The following is a 19,338-nucleotide window of genomic DNA, read 5'->3' as shown; positions in this document are numbered from 1 at the left end:
GTCCCCAGTCCACCTGGCCGTGCTGCTGCTCCAGTTTCAACTGTTCTGCCTGCGGCTATGGAACCCTGACCTGTTCACCAGACGTGCTACCTGTCCCAGACCTGCTGCTTTCAACTCTCTAGAGACAGCAGGAGCGGTAGAGATACTCTGAATGATCAACTATGAAAAGCCAACAGACATTTACTCCTGAGGTGCTGACTTGTTGCACCCTCGACAACCACTGTGATTATTATTATTTGACCCTGCTGGTCATTTATGAACATTTGAACATCTTGGCCATGTTCTGTTATAATTTTCACCTGGCACAGCCAGAAGAGGACTGGTCATCCTTCATAGCCTGGTTCCACGTCCCAAGTTCTGACATTTGGTAAAGCCACGTTATAATTTCTGACATTTGGTAGGCCATTTGTTTGTCAACTGTAGTTAGATACATCCAGCTTCTCTCTGGTCAAGCCCTATGACACCAGATGAAGTAGTGCTCAGCAGAACAACATCTTAATTCTATCAATGTAACACCGGTAAAGTTGTCTGTTTCATTTAGATGCCGAGAGAATACGCAATAACTCCAAGAGTGGAAATATTGGTCCTTAGAAACATGTCCAATGTCATTGGTTTGACCAGTTTTAAGGAAATGAAAAGCTGAGATAACTATGAAATATTTCTGACCAGTGCACTTCATACGACCATTTCAGACAGGTCAAGGCCTTTCTAAACGAGTACCTACCCTGATCCGCTCCCTCCTACGATGGCCACCTTCTTCCCAGCCGGCACCTGGAAGGAGACGCCCTCTAGAACCTTCTGTCCTTCCAGGTACTCAAAGTAGACATCCTCAAACCTGATGGTGGCTTCTTGAGGGGTGACGGAGAGAGAAGGGGCCAGATCTGTCTCCTAGAGTAGAGAAACAGAGAGAGACAAGAGAGTTAGAATAGACTACTTACTATAGACTAGGGGGGGGGGGAGTCACAAGGAGGACAGGGGCCAGCTCCTTCACCTGTAGACAGACACACGAGAGGAACTGGTACTGGACTATAAGTACAGAACCTATTAGGAATACTGTGTGCAGCTGGTCAGTAATTCCAGTGTTCTAGAACTGGACTATAAGTATAGAACCTTTAGGAATACTGTGTACAGCTAGTCAGTAATTACAGTGTTCTAGAACTGGACTATAAGTATAGAACCTTTAGGAACACTGTGTACAGCTAGTCAGTAATTACAGTGTTCTAGAACTGGACTATTTGTATAGAACCTTTAGGAATACTGTGTACAGCTAGTCAGTAATTACAGTGTTCTAGAACTGGACTATTTGTATAGAACCTTTAGGAATACTGTGTACAGCTAGTCAGTAATTACAGTGTTCTAGAACTGGACTATAAGTACAGAACCTATCAGGAATACTGTGTACAGCTAGTCAGTAATTACAGTGTTCTAGAACTGGACTATAAGTATAGAACCTTTAGGAACACTGTGTACAGCTAGTCAGTAATTACAGTGTTCTAGAACTGGACTATAAGTATAGAACCTTTAGGAATACTGTGTACAGCTAGTCAGTAATTACAGTGTTCTAGAACTGGACTATAAGTATAGAACCTTTAGGAACACTGTGTACAGCTAGTCAGTAATTACAGTGTTCTAGAACTGGACTATAAGTACAGAACCTATTAGGAACACTGTACAGCTAGTCAGTAATTACAGTGTTCTAGAACTGGACTATTTGTATAGAACCTTTAGGAATACTGTGTACAGCTAGTCAGTAATTACAGTGTTCTAGAACTGGACTATAAGTATAGAACCTTTAGGAACACTGTGTACAGCTAGTCAGTAATTACAGTGTTCTAGATAGATCTTAGCTCTAGCCCAGCACAAGGTGGGCTCTGAGTCAAAAGAAGTGCACTACATAGGGAATAAGGGTGCAATTGGTATGTGTTACCTTGATCTTGGTGTCAATACTGAGCAGTGTGAAGAGTGTATTCATGTCGATCAGGGCCTGGCGTGTCTCTCTGTACACGGTGCCCAGGAAGTTAAGAGGCAGAGAGAGCTGGAACAGCAGACCATTCACCATCACCAGGTCTCCTACTGTCATAGAGCCTGTCAACAACAACAGGAAGTTAAGAGACAGAGAGAGCTGGAACAGCAGACCATTCACCATCACCAGGTCTCCTACTGTCATAGAGCCTATCAACAACAACAGGAAGTTAAGAGACAGAGAGAGCTGGAACAGCAGACCATTCACCATCACCAGGTCTCCTACTGTCATAGAGCCTGTCAACAACAACAGGAAGTTAAGAGACAGAGAGAGCTGGAACAGCAGACCATTCACCATCACCAGGTCTCCTACTGTCATAGAGCCTGTCAACAACAACAGGAAGTTAAGAGACAGAGAGAGCTGGAAAAGCAGACCATTCACCATCACCAGGTCTCCTACTGCCATAAAGCCTGTCAACAACATCAACACACTGTCAAACTTCCACAGCTACTTAAAGGAGGAATCTGCAGGAATGGAATGTTGATTTTGTAATGTCAGTTGATTTGGACTCAAACCAGATCACAACACCGATTAAAGGGTTCTCTATCTTTCTATTAGGGTTAGTTAGTAGGGGTTAGACTATGCCTTTAAAAGAGCTTGGAAAATTTCAGAAAATTATGTCAATTAGCCTATCAGAAGCTTTTAAAGCCATGACATCAATTGAGTCAATTGGGGGTGTACCTGTGGATGTATTTCAAGGCCTACCTTCAAACTCAGTGCCTCTTTGCTTGACATCATAGGAAAATCCAAATAAATCAGCCAAGACCTCAGAACAAAAAATGATAGACCTCCACAAGTCTGGTTCATCCTTGGGAGCAATTTTCAAACGCCTGAAGGTACCACATTCATCTGTACAAACAATAGTGCGCAAGTATAAACACCATGGGAGCAGGAAGAAGCCATTGCTCCAAAACCGCCATAAAAAAGCCAGACTACGGTTTGCAACTGCACATGGGGACAAAGATCGTACTTTTTGGAGAAATGTCCTCTGGTCTGATGAAACAAAAATATAACTGTTTGGCCATAATGTACATTGTTATGTTTCTAGGAAAAAGGGGGAGGCTTGCAAGCCGAAGAACACCATCCCAACCGTGAAGCACGGAGGTGGCAGCATCATGTTGTGGGGGTGCTTTGCTGCAGGAGGGACTGGTGCACTTCAAAATAGATGGCATCATGAGGGGTGAAAATTACGTGGATATTTTGAAGCAACATCTCAAGACATCAGTCAGGAAGTTAAAGCTTGGTTGTAAATGGGTCTTCCAAATGGACAATGACCCCAAGCATACTTCCAAAGTTGTGGCAAAATGGCTTAAGGACAATAAAGTCAATGTATTGGAGTGGTCATCACAAAGCCCTGACCTCAATCCTATAGAAAATGTGTGGGCAGAACTGAAAAAGCATGTGCGAGCAAGGAGGCCTACAAACCTGACTCAGTTACACCAGCTCTGTCAGGAGGAATGGGCCAAAATTCACCCCTTATTGTGGGAAGCTTGTGGAAGGCTACCTGAAATGTTTGACCCAAGTTAAACAAGTTAAAGGCAATGCTACTAAATACTAATTGAGTGTATGAAAACGTATGTCCCACTGGGAATGTGATGAAAGAAGTAAAAGCTGAAATAAATAATTATCTCTAATATTATTCGGACATTTCACATTCTTAAAATAAAGTGGTGATCCTAACTGACCTAAAACAGGGAATTTTTACTGGGATTAAATGTTAGGAATTGTGAAAAACTGAGTTTAAATGCATTTGGCTGAGGTGTATGTAAACTTCTGACTTCAACTGTATGTTGTAGGGGACAGTTAGGGGGACAGTTAGGGTGTAGCGGGCAGTTAGGGGGGGACAGTCAGGGGGGGCAGTCAGGGTGTAGCGGGCAGTTAGGGGGGCCGCCCCCAGGTGGTGAGGGTAGGTAGAAACATCTGCCACGCTGATCCTCAACACTGGAGCTCCCCAGGGGTGTGTGTGCAGTCCCCTCCTGTACTCCCTGTTCACACACACGACTGCATGGCCAGGCACAACTCCAACGCCATCATTAAGTTTGTTAGTGGCGGCAGGTAGCCTTGTGGTAAGAGCGTTGGGACAGTAACCGAAAGGTTGCAAGATCGAATACCCGAGCTGACAAGGTAAAAATCTGTCGTTCTGCCCTTGAACATGGCACTGTTCCTAGGCCGTCATTGAAAATATGAATTTGTTCTTTAACTGACTTGCCTAGTTAAATAAAAGGTTAAAAAAAATAAAAAATTGCAGACAACACAACAGTAGACCTGATCACCAACAATGACGAGACAGCCTATAGGGAGGTCAGAGACCTGGCCGGGTGGTGCCAGAATAACAACCTATCCCTCAACGTAACCAAGACTAAGGAGATGATTGTGGACTACAGGAAAAGGAGGACTGAGCACGCCCCCATTCTCATCGACGGGGCTGTAGTAGAGCTGGTTGAGAGCTTCAAGTTCCTTGGTGTCCACATCATCACCAACAAACTAGAATGGTCCAAACACACCAAGACAGTCATGAAGAGGGCATGTCAAAGCCTATTCCCCCTCAGGAAATTAAAAAGATTTGGCATGGGTCCTGAGATCCCCAAAAGGTTCTACAGCTACAACATCGAGAGCATGGTTGCATCACTGCCTGGTACGGCAACTGCTCGGCCCCCCGACCGCAAGGCACTTCAGAGGGTATTGTGTACGGCCCAGTACATCACTGGGGCCAAGTCTAGGACAAAAAGGCTTCTCAACAGTTTTTACCCCCAAGCCATAAGACTCCTGAACAGGTAACCAATGTTTACCTGGACTATTTGCATTGTGCCTCCTTCCCAACCCCTCTTTTACGCTGCTGCTACTCTGTTCATCATATATGCATAGTCACTTTAACGATACATTCATGTACATACTACCTCAATTGGCCCGACCAACCAGTGCCCCCGCACATTGGCTAACCGGGCTATCTGCATTGCGTTAGGGTGTAGGGGTTAGGTTGTAGGGGTTCGGGTTAGTTAGGGTGTAGGGGTTAGTTAGGGTGTAGGGGTTAGTTAGGGTGTAGGGGTTCAGGTTAGTTAGGGTTCGTTAGGGTGTAGGGGTTCGTTAGGGTGTAGGGGTTCGTTAGGGTGTAGGGGTTCGTTAGGGTGTAGGGGTTCGTTAGGGTGTAGGGGTTCGTTAGGGTGTAGGGGTTCGTTAGGGTGTAGGGGTTCGTTAGGGTGTAGGGGTTCGTTAGGGTGTAGGGGTTCGTTAGGGTGTAGGGGTTCGTTAGGGTGTAGGGGTTCGTTAGGGTGTAGGGGTTCGGGTTAGTTAGGGTGTAGGGATTCGGGTTAGTTAGGGTGTAGGGGTAGACTGACCTGCCATGATGCCCTTGCTGGCTAGCACCATGATACCAGTGAGGCCCACACTAAAGATGGCACTCTGTCCAAAGTTGAGCATGGCCAGGGTATAGGTGGTCTTCAGGGAGGAGGACTCGTAGCTCTTCAGATAACCATCATACTTCTCTGCTTCATACTTCTCATTGTTGAAATACTGGAACAGAGAGAGAGGGAGGTAAGGTGAGGTCAGACAGTATTGTGTAGTAGAATACTGGAACAGAGAGAGAGGGAGGTAAGGTGAGGTCAGACAGTATTGTGTAGTAGAATACTGGAACAGAGAGAGAGGGAGGTAAGGTGAGGTCAGACAGTATTGTGTAGTAGAATACTGGAACAGAGAGAGAGGGAGGTAAGGTAAGATCAGGTGAGGTCAGACAGTATTGTGTAGTAGAATACTGGAACAGAGAGAGAGGGAGGTAAGGTAAGATCAGGTGAGGTCAGACAGTATTGTGTAGTAGAATACTGGAACAGAGAGAGAGGGAGGTAAGGTGAGGTCAGACAGTATCGTGTAGTAGAATACTGGAACAGAGAGAGAGGGAGTTAAGGTGAGGTCAGACAGTATCGTGTAATAGAATACTGGAACAGAGAGAGAGGGAATTCTGAAGTGCACTTTGAACATCGTACAACGTCAGAATAATTGTCCACATTTACTGTCCCTCAACCAACAAGATGAGTAACGAACAGCTAAATCACTAGCCTATGTCAGAATCACAATCTACTATAGTAGAAAAGTTTAGGCCACCTATTGTATTGGTCAGCTTGTGGAGAAAGAAATACAGTCTCTTCCAAACAGACTGTGGGACAGTTGTGGGACGATAGACCCCAAGTTTAAACAACCAGTAGACTTAAATACATTATAATTTAAACATGGAGTTTGATGCAACAGATCAGAACGTTAAACTTAAAAATGTTGATCAACTAAAATGTATTCACATTATAAAGAAAACACCTTTGTCAAAAGCACACTGCACATGGACACCTGCTCTTCCAACATCTCATTCCAAGATCAGGGGCATTAATATGGAGTTGGTCCCCCCCTTTGCTGCTATAACAGCCTCCTCTCGTCTGGGAAGTCATTAATATGGAGTTGGTCCCCCCCTTTGCTGCTATAACAGCCTCCACTCTTCTGGGAAGGCTTTCCACTAGATGTTGGAACATTGCTGCTATAACAGCCTCCACTCTTCTGGGAAGGCTTTCCACTAGATGTTGGAACATTGCTGCTATAACAGCCTCCACTCTTCTGGGAAGGCTTTCCACTAGATGTTGGAACATTGCTGCTATAACAGCCTCCACTCTTCTGGGAAGGTTTTCCACTAGATGTTGGAACATTGCTGCCATAACAGCCTCCACTCTTCTGGGAAGGCTTTCCACTAGATGTTGGAACATTGCTGCTATAACAGCCTCTACTCTTCTGGGAAGGCTTTCCACTAGATGTTGGAACATTGCTGCTATAACAGCCTCTACTCTTCTGGGAAGGCTTTCCACTAGATGTTGGAACATTGCTGCTATAACAGCCTCAACTCTTCTGGGAAGGCTTTCCACTAGATGTTGGAACATTGCTGCTATAACAGCCTCCACTCTTCTGGGAAGGCTTTCCACTAGATGTTGGAACATTGCTGCTATAACAGCCTCCACTCTTCTGGGAAGGCTTTCCACTAGATGTTGGAACATTGCTGCAGGGACTTGCTTCCATTCAGCCAAGAGCATTAGTGAGGTCGGTCACTGATGTTGGGGGTGATTAGGCCCGGCTCGCAGTCGGCGTTCCAATTCATCCCAAAGGTGTTTGATGGGGGTTGAGGTCAGGGCTCTGTCAAGGCCAGTCAAGTTCTTCCATAACAATCTCGACAAACCATCTCTTTATGGACCTGCACGGGGGCTCTCGAGTGGCGCAGCGGTCTAAGGCACTGCATCTCAATGCAAGAGGCATCACAGTGCCTGGTTCGAATCCAGGCTGTATCACATCGGTCGTGATTGGGAGTCCGATAGGGCGGTGCATAATTGGCCCATTGTAAATAAGTAAATAAATAGGAATTTGTTCTTAACTGACGTGCCTAGTTGAATAAAGGTTACATTTAAATAATAATTGTCATGCTGAAACTGTTGCTTCAAAGTTAGAAGCACAGAATCATCTAGAATGTCATTATATGCTATAGCGTTAAGATTTCCCTTCACAGGGAACTAAGGGGCCGAGCCATGATAAACAAGGCAAGGGGGGGGGGGGGTTATAGAACAGACATTTAAATGGAAAACAATGCAGGGGGGTTACAGAAAATACATTTAAATGGAAACAAGGCGGGGGGGGGTTTATAGAACAGACATTTAAATGGAAACAAGGCAGGGGGGGGTTTATAGAACAGACATTTAAATGGAAACAAGGCGGGGGGGGGGTTATAGAACAGACATTTAAATGGAAACAAGGCGGGGGGGGGGGGGGGTTATAGAACAGACATTTAAATGGAAAACAAGGCAGGGGGGGTTATAGAACAGACATTTAAATGGGAACAAGGCGGGGGGGGGCTATAGAACAGACATTTAAATGGGAACAAGGCAGGGGGGGTTATAGAACAGACATTTAAATGGGAACAAGGCAGGGGGGGTTATAGAACAGACATTTAAATGAGAACAAGGCAGGGGGGGCTATAGAACAGACATTTAAATGGAAAACAATGGATGATGAATATCTATCCATGTCATTGAGCAGCAGAGGCGGGGGGGGGGCTATAGAACAGACATTTAAATGGGAACAAGGCAGGGGGGGTTATAGAACAGACATTTAAATGGGAACAAGGCAGGGGGGGTTATAGAACAGACATTTAAATGGGAACAAGGCAGGGGGGGCTATAGAACAGACATTTAAATGGAAAACAATGGATGATGAATATCTATCCATGTCATTGAGCAGCAGAGGCGGGGGGGGGGCTATAGAACAGACATTTAAATGGGAACAAGGCAGGGGGGGTTATAGAACAGACATTTAAATGGGAACAAGGCAGGGGGGGTTATAGAACAGACATTTAAATGGGAACAAGGCAGGGGGGGCTATAGAACAGACATTTAAATGGAAAACAATGGATGATGAATATCTATCCATGTCATTGAGCAGCAGACTATTAAGGAGGAGGAGAGGGAGAGAAAGACGGAGAAGGAGAGGTAGAGAAAGAGAAACTGTCTCACCTTAACGGTCTCATAGTTCAGTAAGGAGTCAATGGCAGCGTTTCCTGCCTCGTTGTCTGCATTGTTCATCTCTATCCTGAACTGAGTCCTAGAGAACAAGATGGACGCCAACGTTACACAGTTGGGAAGAATTCACAGGAAAAGGTAGCTTCAGCTTTTCTATACTGCTAGCTATAGCCAAGCCAACCACATATATGCCTAGTACAATGTAAACCTACAGGTAGCTAAGGTGAAGGCCATCTGTCAACAACAACAACCTAGTGGACTGTACCTCCACTGTGTGACAGCAATGGTGAAGGCTGTATACGCTCCCAGAGTACCCAAAGTCACCGCAGCAAATTCCACCCCGCATTTATAATACTGAGGAGAGAGAGAGACATTTTAATATTGTAGAAAGGAGGGAAACATAATGCTGAGAAACGAGGGAGAAAGCCGTCAAACTGGAGGTGGATAAAGACATTATCAAGGTATCACTTCAACGGACTAGCGGAGCTAGAACAGAAGTCAACCAACCACGTCTGAATAACCAGACTCATTATTAGACTCACCAGGTAGGTAAACACTATTATAATATATATTACATTTCTGCTCATTTCAACATCAAATGGACTGCTGGAGAGGAAACTATTACTGTAAGACTGGTTCCTACTGCTAACGCTGCCCTTAGCTGTAAGGGCAACGGAGCCGGTCCGGCCTGGTTCAACGGTACAGGTCCAGCTTCCTTTCCATATGCTAAGATGGAGAACAGTCTCCATGGCTGTGGAGTCTACACTATCTAATGCTAAGATGGAGAACAGTCTCCATGGCTGTGGAGTCTACACTATCTAATGCTAAGATGGAGAACAGTCTCCATGGCTGTGGAGTCTACACTATCTAATGCTAAGATGGAGAACAGTCTCCATGGCTGTGGAGTCTACAAACTAATGCTAAGATGGAGAACAGTCTCCATGGCTGTGGAGTCTACACTATCTAATGCTAAGATGGAGAACAGTCTCCATGGCTGTGGAGTCTACACTATCTAATGCTAACATGGAGAACAGTCGCCATGGCTGTGGAGTCTACACGCTAATGCTAACATGGAGAACAGTATCCATGGCTGTGGAGTCTACACTATCTAATGCTAACATGGAGAACAGTCTCCATGGCTGTGGAGCATACCCAACATGACTGTCTCAACGTTTTTGCAGACCCAGACAAATTTTCATGATCGGGGTGAAATCCTATAAACTTGGGCTAGGATCAGTATGCCGGAACTAGCGTAGTTTGAGTGAATTTAAAAAGGAGTACAGCTGCACCATCGAGAGCATCTTGAAAGGCTGCATCACCACTTGCTATGGAAATTACACCACCCTTAACCGCAAAGCGCTACAAAGGGTGGTGTGGACATCCCAGTACATCACTGGGGCCCAGCTCCTTGCCATCCAGGACCTCTATACCAGGCGGTGTCAGAGGAAGGCCCGAAGAATTGCCAAAGACTCCAGCCACCCTAGTCATAGACTGTTCTCTCTGCTACCGTCCAGACCAACAGGCTCCGAGACCACTTGTTCCCCCAAGCCATGGGTTAGGGTTGGTACCGGGGCAGTGTTGGTACAGGGGCAGTGTTGGTACAGGGGCAGTGTTGGTACAGGGGCAGTGTTGGTACAGGGTTGGTACAGTGATATATCCTCCTACTCTACTGTCAAGCTGACATTCACCATGCATGATCATATATCCATACTGAGGCAGGGGGACTCTACCCACCAGGACAGCCCCATCTCCAGTGCAGTGGGTCCCAGGTTGAGTAGCAGAGGACCCCTCACCTTCTACTTCCCCTGCCTCACCCTCTACTTCCCCTGCCTCACCCTCTACTTCCCCTGCCTCACCCTCTACTTCCCCTGCCTCACCCTCTACTTCCCCTGCCTCACCCTCTACTTCCCCTGCCTCACCCCTATTCTAGGGTTAGGGGTTACCCACCAGGATACCAGAGACCAGCCCCATCTCCAGTGCAGTGGGTCCCAGGTTGAAGACAATGGCAGAGAGGACGAAGGAGATGCCCCTGGTGCCCCTATCAATGGCCTTCGACAGCGCCCCCGTCTGGCGGGACAGGTGGAAACCCAGGTCCAGGCTGTGGAGGTGCAGGAACACGTTCTTGGCAATACGCCGGATGGAACTCTGGGCCACCTTCCCAAACACGGCGTTACGCAGCTCGTTGAAGAGGGCCGAACCGGCACGGGACACACCGTCTGGGAGAAGAGAAAGAGGATTTCATCAGAGAGAACAGCACGCCAGCCTTTATACCAATCAGAGACAGACAAGAGGGATATAGAGATCAATTGATTTGGTTGTACTTGGCAAGTCACTTTCCAGTCCAGGCCAGGCTGTGTAGTAACAGAGACCGTCCAAGACCAGGCCAGGCTGTGTAGTAACAGAGACCGTCCCAGACCAGACTGTGTAGTAACAGAGACCGTCCCAGACCAGACCAGACTGTGTAGTAACAGAGACCGTCCCAGACCAGACCAGACTGTGTAGTAACAGAGACCGTCCCAGACCAGACCAGACTGTGTAGTAACAGAGACCGTCCCAGACCAGACCAGACTGTGTAGTAACAGAGACCGTCCCAGACCAGACCAGACTGTGTAGTAACAGAGACCGTCCCAGACCAGGCCAGGCTGTGTAGTAACAGAGACCGTCCCAGACCAGACCAGACTGTGTAGTAACAGAGACCGTCCCAGACCAGGCCAGACTGTGTAGTAACAGAGACCGTCCCAGACCAGGCCAGACTGTGTAGTAACAGAGACCGTCCCAGACCAGACTGTGTAGTAACAGAGACCGTCCCAGACCAGACTGTGTAGTAACAGAGACCGTCCCAGACCAGGCCAGGCTGTGTAGTAACAGAGACCGTCCCAGACCAGACTGTGTAGTAACAGAGACCGTCCCAGACCAGGCTGTGTAGTAACAGAGACCGTCCCAGACCAGGCTGTGTAGTAACAGAGACCGTCCCAGACCAGGCCAGACTGTGTAGTAACAGAGACCGTCCCAGACCAGACTGTGTAGTAACATTTTATTCCAACACTACACACACAGGGATGGACAGTTAGCTCGCCTGTTGTTGAATCCGACATCCAGCGATCTGCAGTTGTATTCTACAGGCCAATGAAACCAGCAGCAACATCAGTGAACAAGATGGGGCTTTCATCTCAAGGCCAGAGACAGCAGAGGCTAGTGTCAGGCTAGCTGTTTGTGTGTGTGTGTGTGTGTGTGTGTGTGTGTGTGTGTGTGTGTGTGTGTGTGTGTGTGTGTGTGAGAGAGAGTGTGTGAGTGTGTGAGAGAGAGACTAGAGATGGTTTGGGTTGGTTCAGTTCATTAGAGCTGACAGCAGCAGTCAGAGTGATGGTTTGGGTTGGCTCAGTTAATTAGAGCTGACAGCAGCAGTCAGAGTGATGGTTTGGGTTGGCTCAGTTAATTAGAGCTGACAGCAGCAGTCAGAGTGATGGTTTGGGTTGGTTCAGTTCATTAGAGCTGACAGCAGCATTCAGAGTGATGGTTTGGGTTGGCTCAGTTAATTAGAGCTGACAGCAGCAGTCAGAGTGATGGTTTGGGTTGGCTCAGTTCATTAGAGCTGACAGCAGCAGCATTCAGAGTGATGGTTTGGGTTGGCTCAGTTCATTAGAGCGGACAGCAGCAGTCAGAGTGATGGTTTGGGTTGGCTCAGTTCATTAGAGCTGACAGCAGCAGTCAGAGCGATGGTTTGGGTTGGCTCAGTTCATTAGAGCTGACAGCAGCAGTCAGAGCGATGGTTTGGGTTGGCTCAGTTCATTAGAGCGGACTTCATGAAGGCCATCTCTACCTTCCCGGTCACACTAGACCCACTTCAATTTGCATACCGCCCCAATAGATCCACAGACAATGCAATCCCACTGCCCAACCCCATCTGGACAAGAGGAATACCTATTAGAGGTCGACCGATGAATTTGGGCCAATTTCAAGTTTTCATAACAAAAATCGGTAATGTAAAATCGGTAAACGCCGATGACATTGCAATCCACGAGGAAAGTACGTGGCAGGCTGACCACCTGTTACTCGAGAGCAGCGTCAAAAGCGCCTTATGGCTGCAAGGAGGCAAGGTAAGTTGCATTAAACTTATCTTATAAAAGTCAATCAATCTTAAAATAATCACTAGTTAACTACACATGGTTGATGATATTACTAGGTTAACTAGCTTGTCCTGCGTTGCATATAATCAAAGTGGTGCCTGTTAATTTATCATCGAATCACAGCCTTTTTCAACTTCGCCAAACAGGTGATGATTTAACAAAAGCTCTTTCATTGCACAAATGTACCTAAACATAACACCAATGCCTTTCTTAAAGTCAATACACAGAAGTATATATTTTTTTAAACCTGCATATTTAGTTAAAAATAAATGCATGTTAGCAGGCAATATTAACCAGGGAAATTGTGTCACTTCTCTTGCGTTCAGTGCAAGCAGAGTCTATGCAGTTTGGGCCGCCTGGCTCGTTGCGAATTGTGTGACTCCCTAACATACACCGCAAATAATTTGCCAGAATTTTACATAAATATGACGTAACATATAAGGTTCTACAATGTAACAGCAATATTTAGACTTGTGGATGCCACCTGTTAGATAAAATACGGAACGGTTCCGTATACCACTGAAAGAATAAACGTCTTGTATTCCAAATGACAGTTTACAGATTTGACCATATTAGTGACCTAAGGCTCGTATTTCTGTGTGTTTATTATATTATAATTAAGTCTATGATTTGATAGAGCAGTCTGAGCGGTGGTAGGCAGCAGCAGGCTCGTAAGCATTCATTCAAACACCACTTTCCTGCATTTGCAAGCAGCTCTTCGCAAGCACAGCTCTGTTTATGACTTCAAGCCTATCAACTCCAGAGATTAGGCTGGCAATACAACAGTGCCTATAAGAACATCCAATAGTCAAAGGTATATGAAATACAAATAGTATAGAGAGAAATAGTCCTATAATTCCTATAATAACTACAACCTAAAACTTCTTAACTGGGAATATTGAAGACTCATGTTAAAAGGAACCACCAGCTTTCATATGTTCTCATGTTCTGAACAAGGAACTGAAACGTTAGCTTTCTAACATGGCACATATTGCACTTTTACTTTCTTCTCCAACACTTTGTTTTTGCATTATTTAAACCAAATTGAACATGTTTCATTAATTTGAGACTAAATAGATGTATTATATTAAGTCAATAAAACGGTTCATTGTTTATTCAGTATTGTTATATTTGTCATTTTTTACACATACATAAAACTGCCGATTAATCTGCTTTTTTGGTCCTCCAATAATCGGTATCGGTATTAAAAAATGATAATCGGTCGACCTCTAATACCAATGCTGTTAATTGAAGTTAGAAAGTTTAGTTCCTCGGTATACACATCACTGACAAACTGAAATGGTCCATCCACACAGACAGCGTGTTGAAGAAAGCGCAACAGCGCCTCTTCAACCTCATGAGGCTGAAGAAATGTAGCTTGGCACCCAAAACCCTGACAAACTTTTACAGATGCACAATTGAGAGCAACCTGTCGGGCTGCATCACCGCGGAAACTTTACACAGGTGTGTATATGTTGTGAAAGTTATTAGATATTACTGCACTGTCTGAGCTAGAAACACAAGCATTTCACAACACCCGCAATAACATCTGCTAAACACGTGTACAGTGCCTTGCGACAGTATTCTGCCCCCTTGAACTTTGAAATACAGTTTTATATCTTTATGTTTGAAGCCTGAAATGTGGCAAAAGGTAGCAAAGTTCAAGGGGGCCGAATACTTTCGCAATGCACTGTATGTGACCAACAGAATTTGATCAGCAGTCAGCACCAGAGTTAGGGAAAGGGTATCTAGTCAGTTGTACAACAACGCATTCAACTGAAATGTGTCTTCCGCATTTAACCCAACCGCACCCCTCTGAATCAGAGGGGTGCGGGGGGCTGCCTTAATTGACATCTGAGTTCATTAGAGCTGTTTTCATCAGCAGTCAGAGCCAGAGGATGGAGGCAGTCATGGGCTGACAGGAAGGACTGGACACCCAAACCCTGACCTCTATTCAAAACAGAGGTTGACAACATCTATTCACAAGCCACAGAGTGACGGAGCAGAGAGAGTGAGAGCCAGAGGAGACAGAGGAGCCAGAGGAGCCAGAGGAGCCAGAGGAGCCAGAGCCAGAGGAGACAGAGCCAGAGAAGACAGAGCCAGAGGAGCCAGAGCCAACACTAGGTTTGATATACTTATAGTTTAACGGTTCCCAGATAATCTAGAATCTGACTCCTGGACTGTGATAACAATATTCTGTTCCAAGATATTCACTTTTTTTTGTGCCTTTCTGGTTTGTGAAGAAAAGTAGTTGGGACTTACAACCAATAAGAACAGCGGTTGCCATGGTAGCCACAGTGTTGGGGGCGTCGCTCAGGTTCAACATGTGTCCTGACAGGCCATTCAGCTCATCCACAGCATACTTAAACATGAAGGGTACCATCACGTTGGTCATCTAGAGAGTGTGAGAAACAGGAGTGGTGAAAACAGGAATGTCCACTCTTCTGATGGTAGAAGCTCGGTGCAGTAAGGCTGGCTGTGTGTGGGCTTGTATTACTATCCTGATGGGGAGAACCCTGAAATTCCAGACAGTGAAACAAGGAAAAGTAAACACTACACAGGTAAGCGAACAGTTCCAGAAATCAGGACTGCAGATAGGATCTATAGACCTCTATATCTACGTGGCATTCAGAAAGTAATCAGACCACTAGACTTTAGTTATATTTTTTTTACTCAATCTACACAATACCACATAATGACAAAATGAAAAGAGGTTTAAACATTTTTGCGAATGTATTTACATAAGTATTCAAGACCTTTTGCTATGAGACTCAAATTAGCTAAAGGTGCATCCTGTTTCCATTCATTATCCTTGAAATGTTTCTACAATTGTAAAAAAGAATTCGTAAAACCCCAAATAACTTCACAGATCTTCATCGTTTAAACAGTTTCCCATGCTTGACCCATGTCGGCGCCGACAGAGATGGCCGCCTCGCGTTCCAAGGAAACTGTGCAGTATTTTGTTTTTTTTACGTGTTATTTCTTACCCCAGGTAGGTTTCATTACATTCGGGAGGAACTAAGTTCCTCAGCGTACACATCACGGACAAAGTGAATTGGTCCACCCACACAGACAGCGTCGTGAAGAAGGCGCAGCAGCGCCTCTTCAACCTCAGGAGGCTGAAGTAATTCGGCTTGTCACCAAAAGCACACACACCTTTACAGATGCAAAATCGAGAGCATCCCGTCGTGCCGTATCACCGCCTGGTACGGCAACTGCTCCGCCCTCAACCGTAAGGCTCACCAGAGGGTAGTGAGGTCTGCACAACGCATCACCGGGGGCAAACTACCTGCCCTCCAGGACACCTACAACACCCGATGTCACAGGAAGGCCATAAAGATCATCAAGGACAACAACCACCCGAGCTACTGCCTGTTCACCCCGCTATCATCCAGAAGGCGAGGTCAGTACAGGTGCATCAACGCTGGGACCGAGAGACTGAAAAACAGCTTCTATCTCAAGGCCATCAGACTGTTAAACAGCCACCACTAACATTGAGTGGCTGCTGCCAACATACTGACTCAACTCCAGCCACTTTAATAATGGAAATTGATGTAAAAAATGTATCACAATGCCACTTAATGTTTAATACCCTACATTACTCATCTCATATGTATATACTCTATACCATCTACTGTGTGTACCATCACTCATTCATATATCTTTATGTACATATTCTTTATCCCCTTACACTGTGTACAAGACAGTAGTTTTGGAATTGTTAGTTAGATTACTTGTTGGTTATTACTGCATTGTCGGAACTAGAGGCACAAGCATTTCGCTACACTCGTATTAACATCTGCTAACCATGTGTATGTGGCAAATAAAATTTGATTTAATGAACATGCACCTGTGGAACAGTCGCTAAGACACTAACAGCTTACAGACGATAAGCAACTAAGGTCACAGTTATGAAAACTTAGGAAACTAAAGAGGCCTTTCTACTCTGAAAAACACTAAAAGAAAGATGCCCAGGGTCCTGGTGATGCAGGTTGAATAATTTTGCACGCCCAATTTTTCAGTTTTTGATTTGTTAAAAAAGTTTGAAATATCCAATAAATGTCGTTCCACTTCAGGATTGTGTCCCACTTGTTGTTGATTCTTCACAAAAAATACAGTTTTATATCTTTATGTTTGAAGCCTGAAATGTGGCAAAAGGTCGCAAAGTTCAAGGGGGCCTAATACTTTCGCAAGGCACTGTAACATAAGGCTCTGCATTTAGGCTAAAAAGTGTATTAATTTGCTGTGTTTTGTTGCAGGTGTTACTTTAGTGCCTTGTTATATACAGATCTATGTTTTATTCATTTAGGTCATTATTGTGGAATCACTACAATATTGTTGATCCATCCATCCTCAGTTCTCCCATTACAGTCATTTTAAACTCTGTAGCCATTTTAAAAATCACCTCATGGTGACATTCTTAAGCAGTTTGCTTCCTCTCCTGCAGCTCAGTTCAGAAGGTTGAGTGCATCTGATGTGTCTGGGTGGTTTACAGGGTTTTCCCTGTCGGCTATACTTATTTCAGCTGGGTACTAGCGCCACTAGTCAGAAAAGAAAAAAATTATCTGCCAAGCCCTCTCCTACTTGAATTAACAAAACATAGCAGGCGTAAAAGAAACACCTGAGCAGAGATCCAACATCCGGGTGTCAGCGGAAAAAGGAAACATCTGGTTGTGGGAAACTCCGATAAGGGTGAGCTCGAATGAATGATAAGCATTGATAGGACAGAAGCCTGTCAGTCACTAAGGTGACACAGAAACACTGCCAGTTTGACAGTCTGCTGTCTGTTGTGCGCGGTGGTTAAATTTGCATGTCCCATAGCCTATAATGTGTTAACGATGAGTCGAAATCTCACTTAGCCTATTGTTTTCTGGCAGAGTCATTTATTTTCCTTCTCGCCCAGGGTCCGACATTAAAGCTTTTTCCTTTCCAGTTCAACATTTACCTGCTCTGTCGCAGTCTACCACTGAAAACCACTGAAAACCACTGAAAACCACACGCGTAAACATCAAGCTATTTGTATTTGAGCACAGTGCAGTCAAAACTAAGTATTTCATTTGTTTTCTATCGTAGTTTCATCAGCTGTTTTAAATTAACACGGTAAAAAGAGTGAACTTTCTGATAGTTGCTGGTTCCAAATACAGAGGCCACCAAAATAGAGCTCGTTTCCCAGGGGGGACCTGGCTGGCTACTTTTTCTATTTGGCAGGGTACTCCATGTGGGAAACCCTGTTTAATACATCCCCCACGGCGTCATTATTAACTTCACCATGATGCTTAAAGAGACAAATAAAGGTCTGATTTGTTATTGTTACCCATTGACCAATCACTGCCCTTCTTTATGAGGCTTTTGAAAAGCTCCCTGGTCTTTGTAGTTGAATCTGTGGTTGAAATTCACTACTAGACGGAGGGACCTTCCAGATGTTGTATATATGGGGGACAGAGGAAGGGGTTAGTCATTCACTACTAGACTGAGGGACAGAGGAAGGGGGTAGTCATTCACTACTAGACTGAGGGACAGAGGAAGGGGGTAGTCATTCACTACTAGACTGAGAGGACAGAGGAAGGGGGTAGTCATTCACTACTAGACTGAGGGGACAGAGGAAGGGGTAGTCATTCACTACTAGACTGAGGGGACAGAGGAAGGGGGTAGTCATTCACTACTAGACTGAGGGGACAGAGGAAGGGGGTAGTCATTCACTACTAGACTGAGGGACAGAGGAAGGGTTAGTCATTCACTACTAGACTGAGGGGACAGAGGAGGGGGGTAGTCATTCACTACTAGACTGAGGGACAGAGGAAGGGTTAGTCATTCACTACTAGACTGAGGGACAGAGGAAGGGTTAGTCATTCACTACTAGACTGAGGGGACAGAGGAAGGGGGTAGTCATTCACTACTAGACTGAGGGGACAGAGGAAGGGGGTAGTCATTCACTACTAGACTGAGGGACAGAGGAAGGGGGTAGTCATTCACTACTAGACTGAGGGGACAGAGGAAGGGTTAGTCATTCAAAAATCATGTCAATCCCTATTATTTAACAGAGTGAGTCCATGTAACTTGCTAAGCCACATTTGAGTTATTAACTTGTAAAAATGTGTATTATTTTTTCACTTTGACATTATGGAGTATTATGTAAATCATTTATAAAAAAAAATGACAAATATATTTCAATCCCACATTTGAACAAAATGTGAAAAGGTTGAGATGTATACTTTCTATAAGCACTGTACCTCCAGCCAGCAGATGTGTCCCACCCGGCTACCTCCTCCACCCGGCTACCTCCTCCACCCGGCTACCTCCTCCACCCGGCTACCTCCTCCACCCGGCTACCTCCTCCACCCGGCTACCTCCTCCACCCGGCTACCTCCTCCACCCGGCTACCTCACCTCCAGCCAGCAGACGTGTGTGTGTGTGTGTGTGTGTGTGTACACGTGTGTGTGTGCGTGCGTGTGTGTGTCATCAGACTACCTTAGCTCCAGCCAGCAGTCCCAGGGCGATGGCAACTCTAGCCCGTAGATCAGGCCGGTCCTTGGGCCACACGTAGGACAGCATGTTAGACAGGATGGTCTGGGAATTCACCTCCTTCAACTGCCACCAGGACACAAGAAAAACACTGTTAGATGACATAACATTGCTTATTCACATGGCTCAGTTG

General features: G+C 45.4%; 1 protein-coding gene across 1 annotated transcript in view; it reads right to left on the bottom strand.

The window, feature by feature from the left end:
• LOC139366600 (iron-sulfur clusters transporter ABCB7, mitochondrial-like) overlaps nucleotides 1–19,338 on the bottom strand; it is a 48,792-nt gene that overhangs the window by 10,062 nt on the left and 19,392 nt on the right. Inside the window, exons 4-11 of the mRNA XM_071104283.1 lie at nucleotides 19,152–19,271; nucleotides 14,946–15,078; nucleotides 10,504–10,772; nucleotides 8,822–8,910; nucleotides 8,551–8,638; nucleotides 5,359–5,533; nucleotides 1,928–2,085; nucleotides 725–888 (exon numbers count right to left, since the gene is read on the bottom strand). Of these exons, the coding sequence (XP_070960384.1) occupies nucleotides 725–888; nucleotides 1,928–2,085; nucleotides 5,359–5,533; nucleotides 8,551–8,638; nucleotides 8,822–8,910; nucleotides 10,504–10,772; nucleotides 14,946–15,078; nucleotides 19,152–19,271 (1,196 nt within the window). The remainder of the gene's footprint in view (nucleotides 1–724; nucleotides 889–1,927; nucleotides 2,086–5,358; nucleotides 5,534–8,550; nucleotides 8,639–8,821; nucleotides 8,911–10,503; nucleotides 10,773–14,945; nucleotides 15,079–19,151; nucleotides 19,272–19,338) is intronic.

Source organism: Oncorhynchus clarkii, chromosome 14 (assembly GCF_045791955.1).
Source record: "Oncorhynchus clarkii lewisi isolate Uvic-CL-2024 chromosome 14, UVic_Ocla_1.0, whole genome shotgun sequence".
Taxonomy (NCBI): domain Eukaryota; kingdom Metazoa; phylum Chordata; class Actinopteri; order Salmoniformes; family Salmonidae; genus Oncorhynchus; species Oncorhynchus clarkii.
This window is presented reverse-complemented; position numbering and strand designations above follow the sequence as displayed.